The 26741-nt window shown below is 28.2% G+C and overlaps 1 protein-coding gene across 1 annotated transcript; it reads right to left on the bottom strand.

Annotated features, from left to right (window-relative positions):
- LOC148236845 (ATP-binding cassette sub-family G member 4-like) lies at positions 1-26741 on the bottom strand. Its single transcript, XM_088183253.1, has 10 exons — positions 26508-26741; positions 20017-20272; positions 6276-6393; positions 4345-4534; positions 4106-4251; positions 3800-4038; positions 2943-3214; positions 2708-2876; positions 1892-2148; positions 1-737 (listed from the first exon to the last, which is right to left on the bottom strand). The coding sequence occupies exons 2-10, from the start codon at positions 20135-20137 to the stop codon at positions 321-323; spliced, it is 1929 nt and encodes a 642-aa protein (XP_088039379.1). The 5' UTR covers positions 20138-20272; positions 26508-26741; the 3' UTR covers positions 1-320.

The raw sequence follows: 26741 nt of genomic DNA, 5'->3' as shown, positions 1-26741 counted from the left end.
TTTGTTACTTATTTATTATAATTATAAAAATATTTTTTTATAATCAAGTGTCATTGTTACAAAATAACGAAATAATAAAATAATTAAAATGAACGTTCAACTACCTGTATAAAATTGTAGCATGAACTACAAATAATCATAAATTTAATAAAATTTTCTAAAAAATACATTTATAAACTTAATAGCATCACATAGTATTAAAATTATATTTATTCAATGGAACATCATTAAAAAAAATTATAAAATCTTTGCTTTATAATTACATAATTTTAACTTAAAACATATTTAATAAATAATAATATTCACATTTCAACAGAAGATTAATGAGACATGTTCATGTGGGACTTGACAAATCTTCCGATGTACTTTAAAGCTTTGAACGTCCTGTTCGGAGAGAGACGCTGCCTTAACAAATAATATCCAACAGCATTAAACGCTACTAAGAAGAAAGCTAGCATTGAAACATCAAACGCAAAGGACGCATCTTTCATTCCCATCATCTTGATGAAATAAGTCGGACTTTTATATTCGCAATACACCTCGTCTTCTGGACAATCAAGATCTAGACGTCCAGTTCCGTAAATGGCTGTGACTAATCCTTCTAATCCATATCGGAGATAACTGCAATACATGGCCAATCTCCAATGCAATGGCACGGGAAGATCTCCGGATCCGATACCATAAACAGCTAGCAGCATCAATGGCACCGATAACGCTGGACCCGTAAATACACTATTCTGTTAAAATAACGAAATAAATTAGATAATTATTTAAATTATAATAATATGTTAATAAGGGACGAAAGTTGCTACCAAAAGAAATTTGTTACAGTTTATTAAAAGTTAACCGCTTTGCAGACTTTGAGTAATGTCCGAAGCACCAATACTGATGTACGTATCACGCCCGTATATCAGTACTGGTCTTATTGAAAAATTTTAAAGACAAGTTTAAGTTATTTTTTAGTTATATAGATGCTTGTGTAGAAAAAATTTCATAATACCCTACTAGAAGTGACGGAATTTTAGCTCCTAGAGTTCTTTAAATATGGTAGAAATGAGTTCTTTCACTAAATACATATAATAAATTCAGATGAATAAAAAAGTAGTGCCATAAGACTAATACGACATATTCGTAAGAAAGGCGATCCTCTTATGTGTGAGAGTTATTAGGGATTAAATTACTATTTTTGTTCTCACTTTAATTATTGAGAACTATTAATAGTATTTATGAGGAAGCACTTCGTACCATATTTTTACAGATTTTAAGCTGACCTTTGATAAGGCAATGCTCTTGCATGCTCTTCTTCTCAGCACGATCTTTGAAAAGGTCGTTAAATACTAAATGAAAAACGACAACTATATGCACAAAATCAGTATAATTACTAATTGTTAAATATTGCCATCATCAATTGTTTTAACTAACAGCTGTAGAGACTTTCCAGATCATATAGGTGTAACATACAAGAAAGATACAACACTGGGAATGCAATTCAATACATGCTTGTATTAATTTGTATTTTTCCATGATAAATTAATGGCATAATGTCAGTGACGGTATTACAAGAAGCTTCTACAATCTATACTTGTATATCTAAAATAAGTAAATCAAGTCTTAGGTTGAAAAAATCATCTTATGGAACATTATGCACATTTGGTGTCTAAAATCACCAAATCAAACTGCTCATGCCTGTTATTTATAGAGATATTGTAAGCAAGTAGTTAACAGATCTAAGCTATGTAATAAGGACAAACTAAATGCTTTCATAAAGGTCATTATTAAAGCAGTACCGTAGACCACATGAAGTTGTGGGCTTGCAATAATGTTTCATATGGATTTATATTTCTTTTTTCAGCAATATCTGTGACTTTTAAATATATAAAATAATACTTACTACAATATTTAAAGTTGAAGAAATAATTATAGCTAATGTCTCAGATATAAGTGCAACCAACACCAATACAGAAAAGAACATAGCAAATCTTAAAAAGTCCAGTGGTTGTCCAGTTATTAGATATGTCATAATTATGTATATGCTGGACATCAATATTTGTACGGGCATTCTAGCTACAGTTGTGGCTGCAAAGTACGGTTTTAAGCCGTACCATCTATTGAAGTATTCTCGTTTTAGGAGTTGTACTTCCGATGGGACTATAATAAAATAAAAAATATAGAATTATATAATTAAATAATACAGTATATGAAGAACCCATGGCAAAACTTTCTGGAGTAGAAAATTGGTGTTCGGGGCACTGCTTGTGAAAAGAGCACATTTATACAAATGATATTAGCAGATTTGCTGAATGGTAAAAAAGTTTATTTTGGCCAATTAAGTTAAAGGAGAGATTCACGCCCCCTTTAATACACCTCGTGATGAAGTTGCATTTAGCATGAGTGTATTTCTATATACTTCGTATAAACATTTTAGGGGTGCTCGTAATAATGTATTGTCTGCCGGTCTGAATAATCCTTCTTACACGTTTAGACACAACAATGACATGGAAATTTTGCCTAAAAAATGTTATTAAGCAAACAAAAACGCCATAAATAGATTACTTTGATCAAATAATCTGAAAACTTTAGTACCCTGGTGTAACGCATTGAACTATCACTTATCATGTTATAAGAATAGATTTATAATATTATTGCAATTTATAAATTCTTGCCATGGGTCTTTCACAAACTTATATTTAACATTAAAAATACTTACATGATAATAAAATTGGTAACATTGGAACATACATTAAAGCTATCAGACACGCGTAACAAAAACCAAAATTAAATATAGTCTTAGAACCATCATCACCCATTTGAAAGTATAAAAATCCAATTATCAGTCCTAGGAATATGTGTAATGATATTTTAAGCCAAAAGTATGCCTAAAAATAACAATAATAGTTAATATTCTACATATTTTATATAAGTAAAGATATTGGTAAACTTACAGCATTCCTCCACGTTTGTAACATCATCCTGTACAATAAAACTTTGAATTGCTCCCAAGCAGTACTTCTATATTTGTATTGATGTGTACGGCTTGAAGCAGGTTCGACTTGCAGCTCTAATAAAGAGTTATCATGGTGTGCAGGTCCATTGTTTCTCTCACCTCTTACTTCGTCACTTTGCATCGGCTCCCATTTCTCTAATCTTCCGTTATCGACGGCCGTTACCATTTTTTCAACATAATCACCATATTCACCGCTGGATACTTCAATAACTAAAACAAAAATTACTTGTATGTAAATTGCATTTATACAAATTGGACAATATCTATTTATAATTATTTTCAACTCATCAGATGATAACTCATTAAGATGACACAAACCTATTTTTTGTTATTATTAAACAATGATCATTTCACAGTTTGCATAAATATAGTGATTAGTGTTTGAAGGCAAAGCGCTGCAGTTCCACAAAGATACTTTGTGGAACTGTAGTGTTTTGAAGCAGAATGTGATCACTTCCTAAGAATAATTGTTACTGTAGACGAAACTTGAATTCAATAACGTCAGTCGAAAACTAAGAAAGTGAGCAAGAAGTGACTTAGGTTGAGCTAACTTAAATAGCCTCATCACCAAAATCAAAGATGATGTGAACTTTATGACAATAGTTGGGATTTCTCACATCTTTGAACAACTCAAAAAGGCGACCAACGGAAAAAAGTTTCTGCAGACGGTGCACGGCTGCACAGTAAGGCAAAATATATCTTAGATTTGTCTGATATTATGTTCAAACATTACATACAATTACGAATTTTCAATGATTTTTAAATGCTATAAGTAATACATAAATTATTACATACCGAAATCAGCAGGATTGTAATGCAGAGGACATGGTAGACCGATTCCGTTCAAGAATTCCACTATATGACCGCCATATCCTTGATAGACACATTGTCCAGCTGCCACAATATACACATGATCAAACATTGCAAATAAACGAGCAGAAGGTGTGTGTATTGAACATATAACTGTACGACCGCCTTGAGCTATTTGTTTCAATAGCGATATGCATTGAGACGATGATAGATCATCGAGACCGCTGAAAAAAAGCAAATATTATTAACTACTAAAAACATTCAATATTTGTCAAGGAATATATGCATTACGTTGTTGGTTCATCTAAGAATATAACAGGTGGATTGTTTACAAGTTCCAATGCGATTGAAAGTCGTTTCCTCTCTCCACCCGATAGCTGCGCAGTGATGGTGTCTCTCGCTTTAGTTAAACGGAGCATATCTAAGATTTCGCTTACCTAAAAGTTACCAATATAGTTAAAGATGTAGCATATTATTGTTGTCTCTCATTTTTATATCATTATGTATGCAAATAAATAAATGTAACTTACAACTACTAGTTTTTTAGCTCTATCCAAATCAGATCCAAGCTTTAAATCAGCCGCTATCATCATTGATTCGTGAACGGTGATTCTTGGTTGTGTTAGGTCTTCTTGCATGATGTATCTGCTTATCTTTCTAAATCTTTTAATGTCTCTCGGTGAACCATTTGTGTAAATTTGACCTGTTGCACTAAAGCATCTGTAAATTTGTATAACAAAAAATAATTTCTTAGAATAAATATCAGATATATTCATAACAAATTGTAAAATAACTATTTCTCAGTATATATTGAGTAGCTAAAAATAAGATAAATATGTGCAATTTAGTTTTAAAAATATTTGTTATGTGCATAAAAATTGTTTTCACAGTGATTCCTATTTATTTAATTTAGGTAAAAATATACGTAACATCTGTCTTAAACGGTTTGAGTGGTTCTAGGAAAATTATATGAACAAATCTATTGAATGTGATACTTATATTTTTATGTATTTTTATTCCTGATAATTAAAAAATCTACTTATATTGTACCCATCAAAAAAACAATGAAGAATACATAAAAGTAAAATAAATTGGCAAAAAAAATTTAAACAACATTATCCATCAAAAATATAATATAATATCTTAATAGATACAAATACAAATAGTTCAATCATTAATATTTATGAACTGGTATTAGAATAAAAATATTGTTGTTCTATATAAAAACAATTATTTTTCTGCCACCCTTAAAGTACCATTTATATGAAATATTTTTCAATACATTTGCTTTGACAAAATATTAAAAATCATATTAAGTTCCTTATTATTATTTAGGTTAGAAGAATCAGTTGACTGATTGTGGTTCAGATATAAGCTGACTCTCGGGGTCAATCGACGAGGGATAACCACTAGCCCGTCGACCAGGTACAGATCGTTAGTCAAAGATTGAGTGTTTTTTTAGCGCTTTAGACGTGCTATATAAACACAATTTTCACTGCGTAATTCAATGTTATTTTTTTCTTCCTTCTGATGTAGGGTTTAGTCAAAGTAAGTTTTTAGTAGCACAAAAAATAAGATTACATTGATTTCATATCCTTTAGTTGTAAGGATCTTGCCTTTATTTATTGTTAGTCATTAGCATTTTAGTTTTGAGTTAAATTCACAAGAACAAGTTAATTTTGAATTCCATAGGATTTCCATATTTGGATGATTATGTAGAGACACATTTAGATGAATGGTCTATTTGCTTTAGGATCGTCAGTGATGGTCAATCTTTGGCATACATAAAGAAGTAAAACAAGCATTTAATAATACTAGCATGTATTTAGCTATTTTCTGACAGATTTACTCTCACCTATTGCTTAAATAAGTTTTAGAAAACAATCTATTTTAGTTATCTTATTTTTGTGGCAAATATCATCATGTAAACTAGTATGCAATCAAAAGGTTAATTTCAATATTGCTTTCATTCCTTTTTGGTATATTTAAAGTAGCTATTAAGTTAAACACAACCATGTCAAAGGTTATTAATTGAATTGGAAATTTTCGCTCCGTAAAAGGAAGAATATAAAATTCGTTATATTGTTTTACATAGTATTGAATGAAACACGTGACAAAAAAATCCACAAAGCATAACCATGTTCAGCTCGTAGAAAGTCAATATTTATAGTTACAAAGCAAAAATACTGCGCAAGGCCAAATATTTTCACAAACGCAAAAAACATATCTATGGAGTGATTGAACTTTTAATATTTGCAAAGGATATTAAAAAACATATTGTTCTTCGCAAACAAATTATATTCTAGTCCTTTACAAATAACATTTTTATGTTATTCTCATGAAATGTTTCATGTTGAAAGGTTTACCTTTGATGTGAATTCATTCACACCGTAAAGTATATTTAGCACATATACATATAGTATTTTATTAAGAATTTTGGTCATAATATTTATACACTTACTTATAGCCTGCCAGAATATTCAGTAGTGTCGATTTTCCAGCACCAGAGGGTCCTAATATGGCTGTTAATTGACCAGATCTGAAGATTCCACTGATGCTCCTCAATATTATTTTTGAAGCTACAAAAAATATATGTTAATAAATGTTACAAATAAGATATTATATTAAAATCCCTTTAATAATTTTGAGGATATACACAAATTAAATTAACACTAACACTCAATTATATTTAAATACAGATTTTATATATTTTAATTGACTTATTGTTAGTATACTATACTGAAAATAATATACCGGTGATAAACAATTTAGATATTTACAATCATTAAGATAATAGCTGCCTTTAATAGCATATCTTTGTATTATATTTAAATGCGCAATAAAAATATGGATAATTGGAATGACATATTAATTAAATAATTGTAATTATGATATTACTTAATAATTTTAAAAGCATTTATAATATAACTGTGTCCAAGATGACTATAAAATAATATAGAATATTAAAAAAAAACTTACGGTGCTTTTGCACCACATAATAATAAATATTTGTTTTTTGGAACATGTTTAAAAAGTGAATATTTATATTGTTGAATAATAAATTCATCATTTTTTAAATGAAATAGGAGGAAGAGAATACAGTTGGCAACCGACTACCAACGCAGCAGCCACCATCACCACCACCACTAAGAATTACTCGTTTGCGACGCGACGGAAGGACGTGCCGATCGGGCCTCACGATATAAACTTAAAATGTAAATAAATTTTCTACAACGGCTAACATGTGTCTTAATGCCACTACATATTCACCAATAACACCCACCCCCCTCAAATCTATAAATAATAAGTTTATATGTCTTTATACAAGATATTTTTTATTTTGATTATCCTATTATTTTGAAATATTTTTAAAATATTTGCAAGGTTATTTTGTAAATTAAAAACATGTCTAGCATATTTTCATTGAATAATCGTTTTATAAAATTTCGTAACTACACACTGAGTGATAGAAGATATACAAAATATTAATAGATTTAGGCGCAAAAGTAAATGCAGAACGCCTTTTTTTGCTGATACATATCTTCTAGTATCTCCGCTATCTTCTTTCGTGTACTAGATTTTCGAGATCTACACTAAGTTTCAGTAGATAGGGACTTTTGTATATTTTACTCATAAGCTCTTAATTTACTAAAAAAATGTTTGTTGGACAGCAAAAAAATTTGAGCATATTTTATGTATCAGCCATTTCATTCAAAGGAAACTGCCAAATGAACATTATATTATACATTGTTTGGGGACTGCGGGTCGTTCGTTGCCGATCCCTGATTTGGTTCTTATATTACATTTATGTATATTTCACCATTTAATTATAAATGCTTTTGTATATTAATTTCGTACCTTGAGTTCAATACTGAAGCATTTTCTTTTGAAAATACTCTAGGAAACATGCAATCAAGACATACACGATTGAAAATCGCTTCTATTGAAAATTGTGTCATTTTTTGCAAGTTTAATAAAGTTGCAAGGTCAGCGATGCACACGTTCTGAATACGGCTAACAATCGCAAAATGAGTCACAATTACGTACGCTAATTTCTAATTGAGTAATTTGTCATTACATCAAAAAATGACAAACAATTTCGAATTGGATAATTAATTTTTAATAAAAAAAGTAGAAATGTTGATTTAATAAATGGCAAAAAATAAATTTTAATAAATAAACATCATTAGAAAAATATGGTATTTATACAAAAACGTTTACATTTTTCGAGAAAAGAAAATCTAAAATTACTTTTTCTTTAAAAGTAGTCATTAACAACTGTATTTTTATGTAATAAAAGGTAAACGTGGTCTTATAAACTCATACATACATTAAATAAATTTACATGGATTACATTTTCCATTATAGCATTCAAGTATGAGTTCAAGGCTGGGATAAATGTTTACAAAAATATGTTTAAGTTAACTTTTTATGTAACAAAACATTTCAACATGCTATTAATTTACAATCGAATGTCAATGATCTATCAGTAAAAATGAGATTATTATAGTCATTGGTTTTGCGATTGTTTTGAATGGAACTCGTGTAGAATTTTTATAGAGAAAAGGGAGTGTATGAAGAGTTCAAAGTTTACTACAGTTAAAACTTACGTGATTTCTAAAATAGAAAACGTGATTGGATTTTTTTTATTTTCTTGCATGTACGAATTAATAGTTATGAAATTCAATAAGAACAACTTAATCATTGCTTGTACGCACAAGGGCGAACAATTTTCCACTGAAACCGTAACGTTATGAAAGTGAGTTTTTGCAAACATTGCAGATTAGTGTTGTGCAATAAACAGTTAAAATGTTGTATATTAATGCTATATATGTCTTTACTTTTTTGTTGATTTTTCTTTGTTTCATTGTAAATGTACACGTATTAACAATACAACGAAAGTACAAAAAACAACATCACTATGTTAGATTTACAGACTAATTTCAGTCTGGTATCCTTACTGCAGTAGTTGTTGATTATATGAATACCGTTGTAACATATTGGGCTAACGCTTGTCAAATTGCAATGGGAGATAAACAATAAATATATAAATGTTGTGGATAAGTATTTTTCGTATGTAATATGTTAAAAAAACTAGAAAATCAAGATATAAGTGAAGTTGTATATCATAGCGTACTGCAAGTTTTGGACTTCGGTCCATTATTATTTATAATACATAAAAAATATATGAATGACATTATTAGAAATGTGAAAACAGTTTTATGTATCAGCGAAAGTGCTAAAAAAAATATATTTTAATTTAAATAACAAATTAATTTCAATGTAAAACTGGTTAAAGAATAATATATTTTACATACTTTAATAGATGCAAATAAAACTAAATGTATGATAATTTATTATAGATATTAAAATAGTTGTAGTATTTTTCTTTAACAATAAATCATTAAACATTTTAAGTTTCCTTTTAAAATAAGTCTGTAACAATAGCTTAAATAAGGCAATATTTTATTTTAGTATTTACACTTATTTCTTAATAGATGGAAAACATACTAATCTAGCATTTTTTAATAAACAATTTCAATGATTTCTAAAATGTCCTAATTATTCTATAAATCATTAGAAAAAAAGCAAAGTTGAAAATTCGGTGACTTTTCTGAGTGGAATAAAAAAACGTTTTATTTCAAAAATATAAGAGCTTAAATTTTGTTGTATTTTATAATTACATATTAAGTAATATATATATTATATATGATATCTAATTAATTATATTTAATTAATTTATTGATATACTATATTAATTATATTATCAGCGTGTATTTTACAAATCAAGTTTTACGACAGTTCCGGTTTAAAGCAAGTTTTCCGTGCGGATATTTTCACATCTTCCGCATTTCTTCGATATAAATCATTAAGTAGATTTATCACATATCATACATATTTTTTTCAAAATATGGAATTATTTTTTTGTACGTAATTAATACTGATTTCTTAACATAACTCAATAGCATATAAATAAAGCTGTAAATAAGACATTAAAGTGCTAATACAACATAAATTATTTTAATTAATTTTGTAGAAATATAATATAAATTTCTACTAGTGCGATTTTATCACAGAAGCATTATAGCTTAGTGTAATCATAATTTTTTTGATACATGTTCTACTTTATTTTAAAGGAAAGCTTCTAAATATATTTTAAAAGAAAACTTGCGGAAGTATCAAAAACACAATTATATATAATATTTTTAATATTTTAATAATAGTCTATGGTCTCAATAAAGCATGTTTTATTAGTGACCGTAACTTTTAATACATAGTTACAAACTCAAATAAAAATATTGATACATTGTAATATTGTGAGTGTTTGTCCTTAAGTATTTAACGAATAATAAAATGTACATAAGTTCATTAAGCAATTATCCGCAGTATTCATGGATAATTGATACAATTTAATAACTATTGTTACGGTAAACTTGAAAAAATAGTACTCTATTAATTCCAATAATAATTACTGTTGCAAATGGCGCATTATTACAAGAAGGGGAAATTCGTATAGTGATGTTTATAGGTAAATTACGAATAATAATTAATAATTTGGAAAGCAGCTCTTTAAAACATATAAATGAAAAGTATTTTATTAATTTACCAGGACAGCTTAAAGAAACGTGTATATGTAAATATAAATAAAATGTACTTTTGCATATCTAGTATCTAATTTAAAAATTATGGAGGTATACCTTTTGCGGTTAGTTTTTAATAGTACAGTATTTGAAAAAAATACATAGTTCTAAATCGCCGGTGAAATGCCTACAAAAATACCGGTATTTTGGTACACCGGGAAACAATATTGCAATCTCTAGCCACAGTAACACACAAACATACATATTGAGTTGTATGCTTTTTTTAAACATGCCATGTACTTATTTTACTCACTCAATTATTGCTCTATTGTGTTGGGTAATTTGTTCACGCGATGGACACGAAAAACATGTAGACAATAAGTAAATTTAGAATTGTGTACAAAGTAAATTATATACTGTGCAATTATAATGCAATGGTTATGTTATATCAACTTAATTGAAACCATTTACGCACATTAATTAACACGCAGATTTTAACTTATAAATAATACTAATGCTCAATTATATTCTCGTTAGGCGCATAAAATGTATTAACCTTTAGCAAAACGTGTTATTAAAATATTGTTCTTTAGATAATATAACTACGATACTATGGAGTGTTCGTAGAAAATCTCATTAAATTATACCTAATAAAAAACCTCATAATATAAACATATAAATAGTATATAGTTGTTTTCCTTAAAATAAGTATATTATATTGATTAATAGGTTGTAAACTAAGTGCTAAGCTTATATTTTTCGTCATAAGTTGTTTAATTGCTATTCATTATATATTAGTTAATTAAATGCCAAAAATATAATATGGCATATTATCCGTATTAATAACAATAACATTTTATATAATTTAAATATAAATAAAATCATTGAATTTTGTGCAAAAAAATAGTTTTAAATCGAGTATAAGTCAAGTAATTTAAATCAAATTTAGCACCAAAGCTGCACGCGCTCCGTATAACATAGCTGAGCACCCTCGATGTCTTATCACAAACATTTATATGCATTCTAATTCTCCTTCTCTGCTCTAATGTTACTCTCAGGTCCTATACAGAAGCATTTTTGATTAAAACGCTTCTCTATAACACTCATTATAAACTATAAGGAAATTTCGCCTCGCAAAGAGATCTGGAAATGTAAAAACTAGCCAAATAAATTAATAAAATAATAATAATGAAATTCTCGTTTATTCAAATCGGGAGTCATGTGTGCTTTGTATACGCTTGTTTACGCTTGGTCAAGATGGAGGAGGTTCCTTTGCTCTGACTCTTCTCCACGCATGCAATAACTCCGACGATTTAGAAACAAAATTCGATTTATTTATTTCCGTCGCCCTTTTTCTAAAAATTGTTACATGAAGGTTGAACCAGTAGACTTGGTAACACTGTACTTGTTAATTTACCTGCTGTCAATACAATAGATTTTTTTAAGGATACCGAACGGCCATTTTTGCTATATGTGAGGATGGTAATCGCGAGTTTATTATCGTCACTTACTAATGCACATGTAAAGATTAATTTAATTTTGTTTTATTTCGCTTGTGTGCGATAAGTGTTTTTTCGCGGTCAATGCGTATTTACAATAAGTGATTTACCATTTTCAATATTCAACTTTTGATTTTGCTTTATTAATAATGCATATTGTTTTCACATTGTAATCAATGATTTTAAATAGCAATATACACAAAATTGCAAACCTTTTTTTTTAAAATGCAGTTTATTAAAATTTATTAAGAAATAAAAAAATATATTATTCATAACCATAAAAATGCAGATAAATTTTTTTAATTGCGTTTTTCAGGGCAAACGTGATTATAAAAAAATATAGGATAACATTTTTAATCAGCGTGTAATTTTACATATAAAATAATAAATTAAAAGTGTAAAAAAATTGTAATAGATACTTTACTACGAATATTATTTTTACCAATATATATACCTTTACAATAATCACTTGGAAGGTATACATACATATGTATATAAAATAAATTCTCTTATAGAGTTTTTGCATGTCGCTTGGTCTACATAAAATAAAACCCGTTACTAAAAATAAAATATATTTTATAACGGTATCTCTCTTTTCAAATCGAATCTCTTTTTCATTCCATTCGATTGAATTTTGGAAGCAACGTACGATTAGTCACGCCACAACAAAGAGAACAACTTATTTGCGACGCGACTGATGAAAAAGTACTAAATCGGAGCATCTGCAGATAGACACAGATGACTCTCTTGATAGTGTTGCGCAAGTTTAGATCGCCTTGACATCGTCTAGGATCGAAAAGCTGTTTCAGCCTACGATGTGAAAGACATGCAGTTTTCCAGATTCGAAGTCATGGACGTTTCCAACTGCTTCTTGGGCAAGCAAGTACTAGTAGTAATCGCGCACAATGCACTTCAAGTGCATTTGCGAAATGACCGCCGTCCTAGAACGGAGATATTTCAATAAAATTAATCAAACGACCTTAGATTATGATCCAATTGAACAACTTACTGATTAAACGAGCTAAATGTAATATGATTGGAGCTAACACGCCCTTTGAGAGCACTAATTGCTACTGTGGAACTTGAGTGACAATTATTTTAAAATACCTGTACATAGTTGTTATTAGCTGCAATTAGGTTATCATAGTTCAAGCTGGTAATTTGTTCTATAAGCATAAATAAAATATATACAGTAAAGCTTCTAAGATGCTGGGATTTCCTTAACGCTATTGTGATAACGCATTTTAAAATTTACTACCCCTAGAAAATATAATATTAATATTCGTGTCTGCGAATATATTATTGGTGTAAAAATCTAATTTAAAGTAATTCTACGAACTTATTATAAATTACAATCTTAAATACTACCATTAATTTGATAAATTATTTTAAAAAAATAAAAATGAAAATAACGACCTCAAAGACATTTCTCGAAAAGGACGACCTCAAAAATTAGACGACGATGTCTTGAAATCAATGGTGGAGTCAGATCCTCGTCAGACTGTAAAAGAGTTATCAACAAAGAATGGTTGTCCATGGTCTACAGTCCAGGATCACCTACGCCGTTTGAGAAAGGACCATAAACAAGGAATTTGGGTCCCGCATGAATTATCGGCAACAGCGCTCGACCATCTGTGCATTCCTTATCCCGTTATGAAGTTGACCCATTTTTAGTACGTATTTGTAACTGGAGATGAGAAGTGGGTGCTATCTAATAATCCTGTATGAAAAAACAACGGCTTTCTTCCGAGCAAGTACCTGTTCCAACCCCTCTTCCACCCCCTAACAATAAAGAAGGTATTTTTATGTGTATGATGGGATTTCTCTGGAGTGATACACTATGAGTTGCTTTAAAACAACTCAAACGATTAAAACATGACATTTAAAAGAAATAATCTTTTTTGATCAATAATAAGCCAAGAATTTTGCATCATGACAACGCGAGGCCTCATGCTGTAAAGTTGACTCAAGAGAAAAAGGGGGGGTTGAGTTGGAAGTTTTACCCCATCCCCCACATTTACCAGATTTTGCAATGTATGATAACCATCTATTTAGGTCAATAGAATATTCGTTACGAAAAAAAATTAAAATGTTGGCGAAATAAAAAAATTTTAGAAAAGTTTTTAATTTAAAAACCAAAAGTGAATTGAAAATTTGACAACACGTTGTCAAAAGGTCATTAATAATGATGGATTTTTTTTAAATAAGTATTTAATATGATCTTGCAAATTAATGTTTTCTGCAAGCAAACAAAAATTTTGATTACTTTTTGGTCCACCTAATATTTATTCTCTTTATTTATTCTATTTTTCTTTTAAGATAGAAATTATGAAAGATATTAGTTTTATAGTTTTATTTGATTTTAAATATTAGCTCCTCATAAAATAAGGTTAATCTACAAAAGAAAATTATTGCACAATAGGGGCAAAATGTTTAATAGTTGTTAAGTCGTATGGTAACTAATTGAATGTAATTGAAATATGATTTATATACTATATTTGCTTATGTTATTTATAATAGTGTATAAAATATTTATGTTTAACTTCATATAAAACATTTCAAGTACATAATGTAAAGCATCATCACTGTCACTGTTTTTATTCTTTCAAGATATTCTGCGTCATGTGTAAGATTAATTTATATAAATATTAAATAGTTAACGAATGTAAAACCTTGAGTTTTAACACTGTGGAATGATAAACGAGTACCACAAAAAATTAAATTGCAATAATAGTTTTGAGTTTGACATTATTTTTACAGTATAATTATTATAAAAAAATCACGACATTTAATAACATAAAATATATACTTATACACTGAAAAAATACGATTTGTTATGAACAATGATTTGCACCACAAGTAACTGTTAAATGATCAACTCGATATTATAATATAATGTTAAAAGTTCCTTAAACCTGAAGTTCAAAGAAATATTTAATTACATAAATACACATAAAGTTGATTTTATCCTGCTTATTTCAAGAACCTTTGTGCTGTGTATTTCCCATTATAAAATTAAATATTTTATATATATTTTTAAAGTATCTTTCTTAATTCACAGAAATACACAATCATCTTTATGAAAATCTGTAAAGCTAACATTATCCTCCTGTTTCCTAGAATCAATTTCAGTAGTATTTCCTGAAAAATATCTGTAAGACGAATTATTTTATAGTTTAATCATATAATTTATTATTGTACAATCTAATTGAATAGTATGATTAAGACCAGGCATCTATTAGTTATCAACGTCAATTAAAATAAAGCAAGATATCACTTTCGCAGTTGTGGTTTAATCGTGTGTATTTTTCTCAATTCAATGACCTAATTTATATATGACTAGCATACATAGGTTTATATTTCCCGCAATCTACTTTATTTTACAATGTACTGTAATTCCCTACAAGTAAATATTGTTATTGACATATAATTTAAAGAACATTTAAGGATTTACATTCGTTGAATATTTTCAGCAATAATTTGTAAACAAATTTTAACACAAACGGAGCCGCATCAAAAAACTACAATCTGTTCCTTTGAATACTAATGTTTATTGTGAAATTACTACTTAGAAAGTGGGTGCTTTTGAAGGCAATGTTCCGCTCTTTTTATTTATTGTATAATATGTATAAAAATGGGCTGAAGGAACTTATACCTAAAATACATCAGTATATATTATATAGGTACAACTAAAACAACTGTAGTTTAGTTCAGATTCATTATTTGAGGGCGGTTTTACTCTTTATTTAAATATATTCTTGCTATGATTTTTTCCAGAGTTGGGACCCTCAACTATGTCGGTGTAAATAGCAGTAATAAACCACTAAAATCATTGGGTGTCAAGGCCTTATCCGAAGAGAAAGAAGATGGGGTATACTGCTATAATTAGTTTTGTGCTGATATGTATAGTTTTAAAATCAATTTTATCATTTATACAGATTTCTATTTGTCTTTCTCCGTTTTTAAATGCTACTCAAACAAGATTTCGCAGAGGAAGAAAGCATTGTTGAGAACAATTATTTCAAATCTGCATAATGTCTTGAACTGAATGAGTAAACCATAAAATGTACTTCTTTGGATAAATTAGAAAATATCTATTGTAAGTAAAATATATATTTTTCTAACTAAAACAGGATAAAATAAAACATAGCTTCAATAAGCATATGCAATTAAGAATCACTGTTAATTGAAAACTTTGATGTATTGTATGATGTTTTTTCCCTGATTCACATTTTTCTCACATTACATAACATTTACATACAAATCTCAAGGTCTCACTCAATGACAAATTGCAGCAGTTTCAGCAAATAACACGCATTGCACAATTCCCAAACCTTGCGTTTGCAAACGACCACAATCATCGTTGGTCAATAATGTACATCAAACAATCGATGCTCAATTACCCATAAATAGCCCGACAATCTTCCGATTTAACGACTCAAAGTCCCATCTCATAGTATATAGTTGTATAATCACACTTACTAACATAACTTAATAATATAAGTCCATGAAGTGCATTCACCCGAGCAAAACGGCGCGTCACACTAACTTCTAATACCACACACCGTGACCATAGTTGCACATGCACTTGCGATCGATAGTGACAGTGCAAATGTCAATGACTTCGAATAAACATGTCTATGTGATCTAAAATCCGAGAAATAATTATTGAAACGAGAGCGAAACTCTTTGGGTGCAATGTCCGGCGCGGTCTATATTTAAACGCAGCTTACGAGACTTCCTATTGTCGCTATTGAGTTGCTGTCATAACAACAGCCATATTACTAAGCACCACTGTACACTTAAAAGTTGCTAGGTAAACATAAGTCGCTGTGTTGAGTGTTTAATCAAAGCTATACAATAATAGAGTTGCTGAATTGCACACCTTTTGATTACATTTCATTTCCAGTTGATTAAATGTTTGTAAAGAAGATCGAGCTACGGTATGTTGTAGAGGCTATAGAAATAGCATAAAGATTTTTTCTTCTTTATAAAACAAATTATCAGTTACACTCTTGCGGCTCTGGAAGCCGGCTTACAAATCACAACTTGCTCATACTTGACACTGACCATCTCAACGGATCAGGCTATCGGACTTATTACTTCAAATGGATGTAGCGTCAGCAGTTGCTACTATAAAAATGTATTCACCGTATTTTCTGATCACACCTCGTAAGTAACAGGCTTCTTTCGTGGGAAAATTTAATGTAGTAATGTCACGAGCAAAACATTTAAAAAACACTGTGTGCTGTATTAAATAATTCAGCATAAGCAACATCCGTGGGAAAATATAAAGAAACAAATATTGAATGCTTATTATAAATCTAATACTGTAGTATTAATACTGTTTTATTTTAATGTATACTTCTAATATTGTATCATTATTCTTTCGACACAATGACTGGTTTAAAAACTTTCATTAATTGCTTTCCCTGCGTTGTACAGTTTTTGTACCATAATTTAATTAAGGTGACATTAAAATAAAACACGATGTGACGTTTGAAAACGATTTTGGCATACGAATTTTATAAACTACAATGCAACAAAAAAGGCGTTGGATCAATACGTTTTGTTTTGTTGACAGTAAAAAAAAACACATGGAAATTAAAGTTTGATAGCTAATTGTAATACAAAAAGCAAGTATTGATTATATGAGGTATATTTTATTTATAAAGGTACATAAACAGATATTATTTATTTAACTAGTATACAAGTGTTTTATTGTTATATTATTTTTTAATTAACCGGTATAAAAGCTACAAAAACTAATTCATATTCACAAGAATTAAAATAAATCGATTTACTGATTAACATTTGATTAAAAACCGTTTAATAACACCGCATTTTTGCAATATTCTGATTGTTTGCACAGGTTTTGTAGTGTCTATTCATAGTCACAATTCCCACAGTTGCACATTGAAAAGAGGTGATAATCTTAACAAACGGTTTGCAAAACGCCTTTGACAGGTGTGCAAATTTAACTGAGGAAATGTCGCGGTTAGCGTGCGCAGTGACGGAAAGAATTTTCAGTGTTTTAACAGTGGAACAATTGTGGGAAAACATCAAGTTTCTAATAATGAGATATATGTTAATTATAAATATATTAAAAAAAAACAATAATAATTAAAATGTGTACATATTTATCTTAAATATATAAATTGTAGTTATCAAAGAAGTTATCATTGAATATGCATATATATTGAATTTCTAAGAAAATAGTTTTATCTTAAGATGTTTTATAATACCCTTATTTCTGTGATTAAAATATGATTGATAGAAAATGAAGCATCAAGTATTGAATAATATTAAATATGTTTTATTGAATAAAAATACTTTTTGTTATTAAATAAATATTTTTTATAAATAACATATAAAACGGTCATCATTAAAACTTAAACTAAAAAAACCTTAGGTATTGATGATCTCGATAAAAATAAATGGTATTTGATATGAGGTTTTTTTACTGATTGGTTAAAATTTACCTGTCGTAATACAAAAAATATCAGATACTGATGCCGAAGATATTCTTATTTATAATTCATAACAGAATACACCGAATTGGTTTTTGCAAAAAAATTGGAACAAGATAAGAGATTTGTATTTAATAAGTTTTAGATATAACATTGTCGCGATACTAATGGAAATGTTTATTAAAATATGTTTTCTTTTATAAGATTTAAGAAACCGTTTGACAAAGTTTAACATAAGATAATGATAAGAATTTTGAAATCTAGAGAAATATGCGATAAGGATCTCCGAATTTATACAAAAATCGAGATTAGTAGGCGAAAAATCATCAGACGAAATTAAAAGACAGCAAAGAGTGAGATAATATTGCAGTTTATTATTATTTTTACATTTATTCTTTAGTCAAAGAACTGCTAAATATATAATGGTTATAAACAAGACTTCGACTCATATCGACAACAGCAATAAACGATTATTTGGATATATGTGGGCATTGCAAGTAAAAGATATATAAATGTAATATTTCATAAATTATTTATTAAGCACAAATTTTAATAGCATATTTAATGATTTAAGTCTTAATTAAAAAGTAAATCAAAAATAAATAAACATTAAAAATATTTGTGACTAATGTTAATGCATAATATGAACATTAAATATCATATTATCTGCATAATAAAATTTTAACCACAAAGCTATTAGGTTGGTAAGTAAAATGTTAACTAATTAAGGTTAGTCGGTGTATAACTTTTCTTACATATTTTTTGTCTTAAGCTCATTAATTTTGCACTAATGATTATTATTATTTTATTCTCTAAATAGTATATATATAAATAATTGAAAATATTTACTGATTATTTGATTGAAATTAGCTATTTTTGCTATTAATATCTATTATGATATCGCTGTATTTAAAACAGGAAAAACTATTAAATCATATTTATGACTGATGGCATAAGTTTTTTTATGACTAATGACATAGAAAATATTAGAAGTCACGTCAATATAAAATGACAATGTAATCGATAACGTATGTTTTTTGTATGGTAATTTTGATAAAACTAAATATACAGTCTAATCACGCATTTATAACATGCAGAAAAATACGTGAACAGAGTAGCGAAAGAAGATGAATACCAATGTATTTAAATATTGTCCTTAAGGTTATATAAAAGACATATTATAAATTAAATTTTAGTAACCATTATAGACTTAGTAAAAAAATTGTATTTTTTTTTGTAGTAGAAAACACATAACAATATTCATACAGACAATTAGGATTACAATAAAAATGTATATTTGTAGAAAAGTGTGTTACCAATCAAAAATATTTTTATAATTAATGTAAAATTAATTCAATTAATGTAAAAACATACAACAATCTAATTGAAATATTAATAGAAATGCGAATTTATTTAGATTGCAATATTATAATATTGACATATTATTATGTATTTTTAATTCAATTGCAATTTGACATTAAAAATTAAGATTCCATTAAGCTCGTATGAATAACTAAAATAAAAAAGGGAATTTACCAAAGGATTAATATTTAACAATAAAATTTGCTCAATTGCTTTGTGTATAAAAAATCCGTTCCGACGAAAGTTCATTAATCATTGTATAGAAATTTTAGGTAAAAAATGTTACTCACATTTTCTGCCAACTGGCACCGAATAGGTCAAATCTTGAAATTCAATATCAACCGGAGGTCTTTGCGGCAAGTGAGTCAATCTTCGGACTTCTTTTTTGGTGACAACTTCTGGATTCTCCATGGTCGTTTTTGTGACGTTCGCAAAGTCTGTTTTGTCAAGTGATGATTTTGAGAAACGTCAAGAAAGATTTTGATGAGTCAACACTCGAAAAGCTACGGCTTGATCATATCAACACTTCAGGGTTTTGCCAGCGATCTATAAAAAAAATGTATTAAATAAAATTAAGTGTTCCTACGTAATATGATACTTCATACAATGAACTATGTATATACAATAACTTATACATATTTTATTCAGTAGATCAATCTAATGATATTTAAGAACACTAATCATATACGCAAAGTTTATATTATCAGTATGGAAATCGGTCTGATCAGTCTGAATTCCACTGATTCTTTTTCGCAATTGAACTATTAAAAAGAACAACGTCAAGTACACGACATAATTGGAAGTGACTTGTGACATGATCATAGTGGTAATTATTGCTTATAATATAATATTGCACATACAGCAATCATCAGACATCGAATGATCATTTGCATGTAAATCTTAACGCTATGTGACACCACGACCCCATCAGATATATACTATATAGGCTATAAAAAAATCTATAGTTATTATTTAACATTATTTATTAACTAGGTAGTTATGCAACCAAACGTTCATAATTAAATTCAGTTTTTACAAAGCGACGTGGGTCAAGATTGATTTGCATATTAATGCAAAAAACATTATGTAGTCCATACAATAATCAATTTTTTACAAAAATAGATTTATCAGTGTAATTTGATCAATTATGCATAGTATTAATTTAGTAGTCATAGAAGTAAGTAATCAAGTTATAGCACGGTTTCAGTATGAATTTAATGTTGAATTCAGAAAAATAAATAATAAAATACATAACTAAATAAATTATATCAAAAATAAAAATTTTATGTTATAAATTATTAAATAAAAAATACTAGAATAAAAAACAAAGAGTGATAATATGTTAAACAAATTTATACAATTGAAAGAGTGCTCTATGACGAGCGTTATCATACGGCGTTACAGTGACCTCTTTGATAAATTTGAATCTGTGGTTCAAAAACTTTTATTATGTAAAAAAGTTGTGTTATATATTTCAATATCTTTCCTATAGTTTTGATTTAGTATTATTGATATTTTTATATACAGTAAAAAATATAATGTATCCCTTATCAAAAAGATAAGGGATTTACGAATGGAAATTGTACTTGAAAACAATTATTGTATTTAAAATAAATTACTAGCTTGTTAATGTAATTATTATTTTAATCAAATTAAGGTAATGTAACTAAAAAAAATTAGCGTGCTTAGAATATGTAATTATAACTTGCTTCTAGCTAGAATAATAAAGATGTATTATTGTAAGTATGATATAATATAATTGTTATACATGTCAGCAAAAATAATAGGCTCATTATATTATTAAGTATACAATGCGTGAAAAGTACATACACCAATACAATTAAGATTAAAGATTATGATGCTATTAATGCATTTAGATAAAAATCATTATTTTTAATTAACACGATCATACATTTTTACACGAAAAAATAATCGGAAATAATTGTGGCATTATTATAAAAATACATATGATTTCATTCGACGCTTCAGAAATATTATGTAGTTAAAAATATATCTGGTTAGTACTAGAAATATTTTTAACTACATAGAACAATGAAAAATATATTTGAAATCCTAATTTACATATGTGAGATAAGATATATATAATATTATATCAACCTAATTTTGTGGATGATTATCACATTAACACCAGTAAAAGCTACTTCCACGTAGCTAACAGCAACCGACTAAATATTAGGTTAAACAAATGAATCAAGTTTCCGACTTTTTGATCATTGATATTTTTTTAATTTTCTACGTTTGGTGGTTGACAGTATCACGACATTTCTTTATTAAAAATATTAAAATTTATTTTTTTATCTTACTTTCAGTTCAACTTGTCTTTTTTTAAAAGATCATTTTTATTGTACAAGTTCAAGCTGAAACATAATGCGGCACAGGCTACGAGAAATATTAATTTTTGATTTTGATGGATGTTGATGGAAAAAGATTGAGAGATACTGTTAAAGCTAATTCATAAACAACTGTTCGGAAACTCGAAGAATAGGTTTCTCCAGTAACCGCTTTGTGATATGAAAAAATTCTACCATACAAACTGTCTGAAAGGCAATTTGAAGTATCGTCTTTTTTAGTTCTCAGAAACAATAGGAAACCATTCTTGCAGAGAATTATGTCCTGCGATTTTAAAAGGCTTATCTACGATAGGCATGAGAGATAAGGATACAGAATTTGCACTTAAAAAATACGATGACAGTATGGTGCTATTCTGGCAAAATTATTCATCGGTCTTTTACGAGAGGCGAGACTTTTACAACTGATTCATATGGTGGGAAAAATAAAATCAATAATAAAAAACTAACCATAAAACAGTCATTGTTACTAAGCTGTCTTGGAGCTATATTGTTCAATGATAATGTGAGATATCATACTTAAAATAGAAAATTCTGCCTATGACCCATCACATTTTCCTTACATTATTTTTTTTTTGAAATACTAAATTCAATAAACAGAGTAAAAGGCTTTTCGTGATTCTAACCCTTTGAGACTAGTGAGAATTTTATTAGATTATAATACATATTGCGACAGACTATGAATGGCATTATATTATATTGCAACAGACTATGAACAGTGGTGGAGAAGCTGGCGCAAGGATGTTGTCCATGGATGCGCTATTGAAAAATTCTCGAAATATAAAGCAGAAGCGGATGAAACGTACACTACGCCCCCGTCTTCCGGGAATGGCTTGTTAATTCATTGAGAACACTTGCAGCTGCACGGATTCTGAAATTAAATTAAGCATTTAAAATAAATGCTAACTATTTTTGAACTGTTTTAAGTTTTTATTTAATTCTTGAGGTACCCATTTGTAAAAGAATTTTTTAATTTTCCTAGTTGTTTTATTTTATTATGTTGAATTAATAGAGCTTAACTTTGATATAAGCTCTAGAATTGTTGTATGAGCGTTCTTCATCTTTAAGGCTTTCATCCACAGCACGAATTTTTATAATCATTTAACCATAATTACACTAAAAGCACACTTTAGTTTACAAGCAGTTTCTAATGTTTTACCTCTTGTTTTGAATTTATAGAAAAACCGTTTATTTGCTTATTTTTTCATCTTAGCTATACAGAAAATTATTAATAAAAACAATTTTTTTTATTACAGACAAAAAATGCACTCAAACATACGTGCATATAAACAAATATTGACATTCTCATTCCAGCACGATAAACCAGTAGTATAAATCAGTGACTTATACCTAAAGACATGAGTTTGAATTTAGTATTGACCCTAGTATATCCTATCTGAAAGCTTAGAATTAGCTATATTTTTATAATTATAATTCCGATTGATCAACACAGATTGAGTTTTTCTACATTTTCCTTATCTCATGGAAAAATATCGTGGTAAATAATTAAAATAAAATTGAGTCATTTTAATAATAATTTCTAATTATTAAAATATATTTAATTTAAAGAGTTTGATATCAGTCTGGTGTCTCAATACTTACTTAGAAGTTGTTGAACTAATGCTTGTCATATTACAACGAAAGACTCACGATAAATAAATAATAAAAAAAATATAATTATATTATTATACACATTGAAAAAATTTTATAAAGAATTTTTATTTCTATTCTCATCTAATAAATATAATATCGTTGCGCAGTAGTTAACATGAGGCAATATAAATTGTTATATTTTGTATTTACACATAATATTTCTCATACTAGACAACAAACCTATTTGTCCACAATTTTTATTATTATATAGTTATGGTAATTGCTTATCTATTATTTCAACATTATTATATAACTACTACACTATAATAGTACATTTTCCTTTTAAACACATTGCAGTTAATTTATTATTTAAATTATTATCATTTTATTAAGCTCAATAAAGTAAAATATTTAACTAAAGTTACGTTCTAGGTATTAACTGTTGTCAGCATTGAAGTAATTATTTTATCTTGTACATATATCATTGTAGATAGTATACATACATAATTGATTAATTGCGTTGATTTATTTACAGTAAATCATATTGATTAGATTGAAAAGTCAGTAAGTAATATATTAGTTATTCATGATTAGAATATTTTTGTTGAGTTTATGATTATAAATATATAAATCAAAATTGTCATTGTCAAAGGTTAAGAAAGTTCAAGTGCCGTCTAGCAACTTGTTCGTGGTGATAATTTGTCAAAATCAATATAATAATTGTATGAAATCATCGCTGGCAAAATGAAATTTGCCCACTCGAAGCATTGGCGCCTTTCTTCCTTTCACTGTCATCAGAACAGAACGAAACTGAAAGTTTTAACGGTCCCCGGCAACACTGAACCAACGACACGGCTCTATTATGCAACTCGGCCACAATCGATCAATCGGTGTTTACTGCTCGTTTTGTGGTTATGCTGAACGAGATGGATGTAATATGCATACGAGAATAAAGTGGTTGAACTACTTATGAACTTTTTAGTGTCGTATCAATTAATATTCACGATCATCTCCATAAATTATTAAATATTCACAACCAGATTTCAAACTTTGAACATTTGCTAATAAATATAAACGATCACATAAATTAACATTCCTAAAAATAATTAGATGCACATTTAAAACAAAATAAAGTTTGCAAATATAACTATATGTTTATAGAATACAGTAAAAAATCGTATTAATATAGAAATATAATATAAAAATACTTTATTTTATAAGCTTAACTCATATTATAACAAAATAATTTATTAATGTATTGCTTGAATATGTTAGATATAAATGAGTCATTAAAGTGCAGTGTCCGATTATCTAATGTAATTATTGTTTATAAATTCCAGGGCAGTTCGTGGCACTGATCGAATCTACCACGACCTAATTTATTCACTATGATTAAATTGCAATTAGTTTTAAACATTTTCCTGATTGCACAATTTTCTGGCACAGCCATAACGAACGACGGAAAATGTGGAAATTTATTTAGTTGGATCTGACAAATAAAATAAACATAACCATATTAAAGATATCATCTCATGTCATATAGAAAGTATAAAAATTCATTAAATCGATTGTTTATTTCACATAAGAAAATAGAGACATCAGTGATGTAAAATACAACATTAGAAAGTGATGGCAAATTCATGGCAAGTTGACCATTGTATACTTAGTAGATGTGATTGGAATTTTAAGTCAGTTTAGTAACTGATCTTGAATAATGATTCTATAATTAAAAACGTGGCATTGACAGCACATGTATTTTATGTACATATGTTTATATTTAACGATTTTTTTATATAGACTAAAAAAGTAAAAAATTAATACCATCAATAGAATGATAAATAATATAAAACATAGACACTTTGTTCCTTAAAAAGTGAAATTATGTGACACACAAACAGATGTTCCTAGATCTGCAAAAAAATACAAAAAAGTTGCAAAATCAACTCGCAAGTCGAATTTTTTACACATTATGCTAAAGTACGAAAGTCATCAGTAAAATTGTCAATTTATAACAATTTTCACATGCCTATGTTTGTATCATAAAACACAATGTAAACGTATTTGTACTATAAATTTTAGGTTGTATAAAAATATATTTAAACCGTTATCAATGAATGTCAAAATATGGTGTTTCTTATCAGCTATTCGTAACGTGTTTTGTATTAATTTATCAATTTAAACTTAATTAGTTGGGTGAATGACACAATATATCTCGACTCGAATTGCCCTAATTATTTAGAGCATTGTGAATCGTCGATCTATACTCTCCACATGAGAGCTAACCTAGCCGACAATAAATCATGTATGTTATAAAAGTAAACACCTGATAAATCTAGATCATATTATATTCATTACAGTAATTCACACAGTTTTTGTATTTTATTTAGCCAATTTATACTTTAGGTGATCATTATAGTATGTACTAAAATAATTCAGGCAATAGTATTTAAAATCAGACATTTACTAAATCAATCACAATAACACTAATGTACGACTGTTATCAGATGATTTAAAAGCCTAGTGTGTGAAATACGATACATTGAATAGGGCTTTTGAATTTTAAAACGGTACATATACAAAAAGATATTCACTGTAACATAACTATTGTTCATGATTAAGGCATTATTTTTCGTCTATGTAGCATTTCAATATTTAAAAGCCTGAATTAACATAAGCAAATTACCTGATAACAGTCGTACATAAGAATATTCAAACAAATGTCTGCTTTAAAATATAGCCAAACAAGTATTTTACCGATTTATTTGTGTTTCATCATAGAGTACATATATTATTGGTGTAATGTAAACATAAATATTTACTTTTCTCTGTTTCTCCTTCCAAATTTCGTTGTCCCAAAATATCCAAATATAACCCAACATACACCAACACTATTATAAAACGCGCGATAAAATCGTTCAACCGTCAGTATCGTTTTAACTTGCAAATTAATTACGAACTGTCTTTATCACTGCCATTGTTTTGAACCGGCGCGATTATTGTGCATTGTCGCGTCGGAGGTCAACCTCCCACTTTGACGATCGGCGATGAAGTGA

The sequence above is a fragment of the Plectrocnemia conspersa genome, unplaced genomic scaffold (assembly GCF_051122295.1).
Source record: "Plectrocnemia conspersa isolate PC_06_02 unplaced genomic scaffold, ASM5112229v1 ptg000003l, whole genome shotgun sequence".
Lineage (NCBI taxonomy): Eukaryota > Metazoa > Arthropoda > Insecta > Trichoptera > Polycentropodidae > Plectrocnemia > Plectrocnemia conspersa.
This window is presented reverse-complemented; position numbering and strand designations above follow the sequence as displayed.